The 5,853-nt window shown below is 53.0% G+C and overlaps 2 protein-coding genes across 2 annotated transcripts; one reads left to right on the forward strand and one right to left on the reverse strand.

Annotated features, from left to right (window-relative positions):
* Positions 1-292: 292 nt before the first annotated feature.
* TIMM8A (translocase of inner mitochondrial membrane 8A) lies at positions 293-2,187 on the forward strand. The gene has a single exon (XM_029959177.1). It carries the CDS (start codon positions 293-295, stop codon positions 545-547), a length of 255 nt encoding a protein of 84 aa, XP_029815037.1. The 3' UTR covers positions 548-2,187.
* A 1-nt stretch (position 2,188) lies between these two features.
* On the reverse strand, positions 2,189-5,851 carry LOC103767741 (magnesium transporter NIPA2; the record flags this gene model as incomplete). The annotated part of the gene is made up of 5 exons (XM_018070757.2): positions 2,189-3,294; positions 4,213-4,373; positions 4,514-4,604; positions 5,629-5,685; positions 5,785-5,851. Coding segments are annotated over 5 exons (993 nt in total), but the record flags the coding sequence as incomplete, so codon positions are not given.
* Positions 5,852-5,853: the final 2 nt, after the last annotated feature.

The following is a 5,853-nucleotide window of genomic DNA, read 5'->3' on the forward strand; positions in this document are numbered from 1 at the left end:
GCCGGGGGGAGGAGGGGGAGGCTGATGGGGACACAATGGAACCGCCGTGGGAGCGGTCCCGGGCCCGGTGAGCGCAGGGAGAGAGGGAGCGGGGGAGAGGGGATTGTCAGATGCGCCCGAGAGGATGAGGATCCCGGGGCGATGGGGACTCCCGAGGAGATGAGGATCTGAGAGGATGGAGACCCCCAGGGGATGAGGATCCCGAGGGGATGGGGACCCCGAGGGGATGAGGATCCCGGGAGGACAAGGATCCCGAGCAGGGGGGTGACACCATCTCGTCCGAGGGCTGGCGATGCCCAGGGGCACGGCCCCGGTGCAGGGGGGGCAGGGGGTGTCAGGGTCGGGCTTCGGTGCCCCCGGGACCAACAGGAGGTCCTGTGTGCAGGAGAAGTGCATGGACAAGCCGGGCCCGAAGCTGGACAGCCGGGCCGAGACGTGCTTCGTGAACTGCGTGGAGCGTTTCATCGACACCAGCCAGTTCATCCTGAACCGGCTGGAGCAGACACAGAAGTCCAAGTCGGCCTTCTCGGAGAGCCTGTCCGACTGAGCTGGACCCAGCCCCTGCCAGGCCGGGCCTGGCCCAGGCCCACTCCTCCCGAAGGAGCCAGGATCAGCTCAGGGGGTTAGGATTTAATTAAATGCCATCTCGGGGAAGCTGCAGCCAGATGAGAGCCCACAACAGAGACACGGACGCTCCACGCCGGGGTGATGTGGCACTCCCAGTGGCTGCCTTTGTGCTGGGACCCTGCACTTGGGACGTGCCCCCTCGGCTGAGGAGAGGGGTGGTGATGCTCATTCCATGGGTGTTTCCAGTGCTGATGTGAAGCTGGGCTCTGGGTGAGGCCAGCCTGTGGTTGCTGCCTTAAACAGTGCTGCAGAGACCAGCCCTCCTGGGTACGTGCTGACATCCCCCCGGGCACCATCCCAGGCTGGGACAGGCACCTGAGCCAGAAGAGCTCCCTGGGAACAGTGATCATCCCAGGCAGTGTCACCGCTGGAAAATACTGTCAGGCTTCCGTAGGTAAATCATTCATATGCCCAAGTGACCAATTTTCACACTGCAGCACAACTCTGTCGATGCTGACTTGCTCCATTAACTGCTTTCCCTGGGTAAATGTAATAAATAATAACTGGGTCAATTTTTAACATGAGATTCTCCTTTGTTCAGGTAGATCACGGCTGAGAATGGAAAATCTGGCCTTCTTGTTACTCCCCCTCCATCCCAGTGATCCTGTTTGTTGTAAAATTAATACGAAGAGGGCATAATTGTCTTTGGCTAGAAGGGTTTTTTTCTGAATTGTGATTTGTTGCTGAATTAATTTGGTCCCATGAATCAAACCTGTTTCTGGGAGAGTCTGTGGCCTTCCCCCTTCTTCCCTAAAGGTTTAACAGCTCCTGCTGACCTGTAGTTTCTTTAGAGAGACTGAAAGCAGGAAATAACTAACCAGCTGCTTTATCACCTCGTGCACTTTTACCTGTGGAGGTCGCTGGTGGGAGGCCCATGGGTGTGTCTTCTGGACCTCTGCCCCCAGGACACAAAGAGGAGCTTCTAACTGGAAAAACAACCAACAGCTGATCCGCTCTCTGGGAAGGCAGTGTGGCTCTGGGAAGCCTGGAGTGACACTGACAGTGGCCTGGAGCTCTGCACAGGAGCCTGGTCAAGCAGTTCTGCACACATCCCATTGCAGGAGGGGCTGGACAGCACCTGTGAGTGGCTTGTGGCCAGCAAGCCTTCCTGGGAACAAATTCAGGATGTGTTAAACAGCTGTGCTGATATAAACCCACATCAGTGAGGACACAGCTGTCTGGTTATCTTTCAGAAACTTACCTCAATAGCTAAGGACTAGGTTCCCAGAGCAAGTGGTTCCCTCTCCTGTCCTAACTTGAATTTCTCTGGAGCATTCGCAGAGTTCTTCCTACCCCTGTGATTCTTCACACCTTTCAGCTGGCCCAGCTCTCGGTACAAATGTATCACTCACCACTTGAGGAACTGAACAGATCGGTTTTTAATAGAATACAGTAAGCAGGTGCTTCATCAACCTGCACAGCAGATGTTGCATGAAGAGGTTGGTCCCTCTGAAGAGCCACAGCAGCATGTGGCAGCACCACTGAAGATTCCCAGTTTGGGCTGTATTCTGTTCTTGGATGTGAATCTGTAAATAAATTCTAGCAGAGTGAGCAAAACAAGTACTTGACAGAGGAATCTTTAATTACTATTCTGTGTGTGTCACCTTTCAAGCCAGACATCCATCTTCTCTCTGTGTAACCTTAGCACCATGTTAGATCATTTTGTAGCTGTTAATCCTGTTTTTAAAAAATGCTACAAGGCCTCCCCAGAGGTGTGGTCTGCCATGCAGGGTTAGCACTGTGTTAGTGCTGCAGGTCTCTGCACAGCCAGGTTCTGGGTCCTGATGAGGGCAGATCAATTCTTCATGTAAAAGAACAGCGAAGAAGCACAGGATCCAAGGAACTGGGCGCTTCCCAGGGCTCCTGTCGGGAGCCACAGGAGGCTGCTGGCTCTGCCAGACTCCTGTCAGTGGCACAGCACCCATGTGGCACCTGGGACAGGCAGAGGGTGACTGCCAGGTCCTGCTAGTGCAGCAGCAGCTGAGGCAGCACGTTCAGCCTTGGCAGTGGGAGCAGAAAGCCAGCAGTTCACAGGCATCCTCACACGCTTTCACTTCTCCTCCTCCTCTGCGCTCTGAGAACCTTTGTCCTCTGAGGGCAGCAGAGGCTGGTGCTGACAGGACTGGTGTCTGTCTGCACTGCTCCATGGGGGATGCAGGTCTGCCCTGCCTGGCTGCAGGAAGAGGGGCAGGAGGCTGGGGGTGAAGGGCATGTCCCTGAAGGCGTGCAGGAGGAAGATGCCAGACACGATGGTGAGGAAGCCGCTGATGGAGCCGACGACGTTGTCCAGCACCATGTGCTGCCACTCCTTGAAGAGGATGGTGGAGCACGTCATGACTGCTGTGGTGAACAGCACGTAGTAAACGGGTGTGACCACAGATGTGTTGAAAATGTCCAAGGCTTTGTTCAGGTAGTTGATCTGGATGCTGATGCAGATCACCAGGCACACCAGGAGCACCCAGCCCAGTGGCTCTTTCAGGACTGGCTTCCCAGAAAACAGTTCTTTGAGGGCAATGCCCAGGCCTTTGACGCAGGATACAGACAGTGAGCCAATGGCAGAGCAGACCAAAACATAAACCAGCACGTTGCTCTGTCCATAACGGGGTCCAGCCACAAAGATAAGCAGAAGGGAGCTCACCAGGACACAAACAGCAAATGCAATGAATCCTTGGGGAAAGAATGAAAGAGCTCTGTCAGAACACAGTGACAGATGTAACTGGACAGCAAGCAGAGACAGAGGACGGGGTAACTGCCCCATCAGTCTGTCTTTTTGGCCTCCATCTGAAAGGAATGGGATTGGGAAGCCTGAGCAAAGCTGCAGAGCCAGCAGCAGCTCTTAACAGTGCAATCACAAGTCAGGCTGTCAGATATAGCCCATGCTGGTAGTGGCAGGGGCACAGCCAGGCTCCAGGGCACTAGCAGTGGTGGGAGGCTTGTTCTGCAAGAGGCCCAGGAGGGTGGCAGAAGGCTTGGGAAGCCCTGGCCGAACTCTGGAGACTGTGGTGTGATAAAAAGGAAAGTGCCACGTAACAGGAGTGTGAGGCCCTGCCAGAGTGTTCCTTCTAATGAGCAGCAGCATCTACCTGTTACTCTGCTTTGCTCTTCTGCCTGTGCTTCCTTCCTCCATCTCTTGTGGCTTATTCTGCCATTTGTGCTATTGCCCACATCAAAGCCTTGCAACTTGATTTACCCTCTGACATAATCACCAGGACTACCTGATCTTGGATGTAACTCATTGATTTCATTCATCTTTGCCTGAAGGTCGTGCTCTGCCTTCCCTCAGCCACACCACTGCCACCCTTGTGTCCAGGAATTCCCTCTCCTATCCTGGCACTGCCACAGGCCAACCCCTTCTGCTGACAGCTGCACCTAATTCCCCTGCTCTTCAATTTTTGCATCTATACCTCATAGACAGTAAAAAAAAAAGCCCAGTTGGTAACTGCTAATGATTCCAGTTGTGTCTGCAAGACAAGAAACACCTCCATTACCATTTAGTTCAGTCCTTACTAATCTAGCCAAGTTGTGTCCCACCTTCTACTGTCAGTTTTGAGCCTGAAGGTGACAGGACCCCTTTTATTTTAGTACCTGGATCTTTCAGCTTCTCTGCCATTGACTCCAGGCTGGAAACCTCTTGTTCCTGTGGAGCGTGGATCACCATCACAGTGGAGCCCAGGATACTCAGGATGCAGCCAATCTTCCCATGAACATTCAGCTGCTCATTGAGGAAGGTGGAAGACAGAACTGCACTGAAAGATAGTAAGAAAAAACCCACTCAAAACTAATTAAGGCAAGAGATGGGAGTACCTGAGGGAAGAGAGGAAGGAAAGCAGAGCACCTGCTTTCGTCCCTCAGTAGGTGAGGTGAGGGAGTTTCTGAGGCTGCTTACCTAACAAGGACACTTAGAGCACCCAGTGGAGTTACCAGTGTTGCAGGGGCAAAGGCATAGGCAGCAAAATTTGCAGCTTCTCCAACTCCCACTGCAAGAGAAATTCTGTTGGGTGAGCATCGAAGTAGGAGCAATTCACCATAATACAAGTTTGAGTCTGGTCAGAAAAGCCTGTTTCCACCTGAGCATCCTATGTTTCTCTGAGGTATGTCATACAACCAGGAAAGAACAGCACCAGCAAGAACAACCAGAAGCCCCACACACGTTCTCTTGGGAAGGGAAGGCTCAGTGTTATGCATGGTGATCCTTGGTCACATGTGCCTATACAGCAAGCAGCAACCACGGGAAACTATTGCCACAACAGCCACAAAGCTGAAAGGAGTTTGTATTTCTAAGAGGTGTTCTTCTCCTGGAACTGCTTTTACAGCTTTTTAAAGGGTAAATCAAGTACAGTTGGTTCTTAACATTGAAAGGTGTAAAGTGGAGTGCTGAAATTGCTGTAGCATCAAACAGTGCTGGATGTTCTGTTATCACAACATTCTCTGTGCAGGCCACTTCAGAAACACTCAGCCCAACCCAGCTAGACCAACTCCTCAGGTCCTGCTTAGCAGAGAAACCTGGTAATGCACGAGACTTAAGGATATTTTAGAGTTAAAATTAGATCAGCATCATCCTCAGACACTTGGATAAAAATCAAGCAAACAATGACCATCATAACAAAACATGAAAGTGACTAGAAACAACCATAAACACTCTTAAAAGAGAAGGCTGTGGGGTGACCTAATTGTGGCCTTCCAGTACGCGAAGAGAACTGGAGAGAGACTGTTTACAAGGGCATGTAGTGACAGGATAGGGGGGAATGGCTTCCAACTGGCAGAGAGCAGGTTTACATTAGATATCAGGGAGAAATCCTTTACTGTGAGGGAGTGTCCAAGGCCAGGTGGGACGGGGCTTGGAGCAGCCTGGTCTAGTGGAGGGTGTCCCTGCCCATGGCAGGGGGTTGAAAAAAGATAATTTTTGAGCCCTCGGGTGTCCCTGCTCGTGGTCCTTAAGGTCCCTTCCACGATCCGCTCTGTCCCAAGCGTGTCTCACCGCGGGGTGAGCGCGGTACTTACTGCACAGCAGCCCTGCCCACCAGAGCCATTCCCGCAGGTACGCGTGCCCTCCTTGCCCTGAGTGCGGAGGAAAGAGAAACAGGAAGCCTCAGATGAAGCGACACGGACGAAGCGACACGCGAGGCTCGCAGGTCGCGATGCCCGGAGCCGCCGTACCTGCCCTGGCGCGGCCGCGGCGGCACAGCCGGAGCAGCCCCTTCTTCTTGAGGACGAAGCTGCCGCCGA

Source organism: Manacus vitellinus, unplaced genomic scaffold, assembly GCF_001715985.3.
Source record: "Manacus vitellinus isolate BGI_N305 unplaced genomic scaffold, ASM171598v3 scaffold_19_pilon, whole genome shotgun sequence".
Lineage (NCBI taxonomy): Eukaryota > Metazoa > Chordata > Aves > Passeriformes > Pipridae > Manacus > Manacus vitellinus.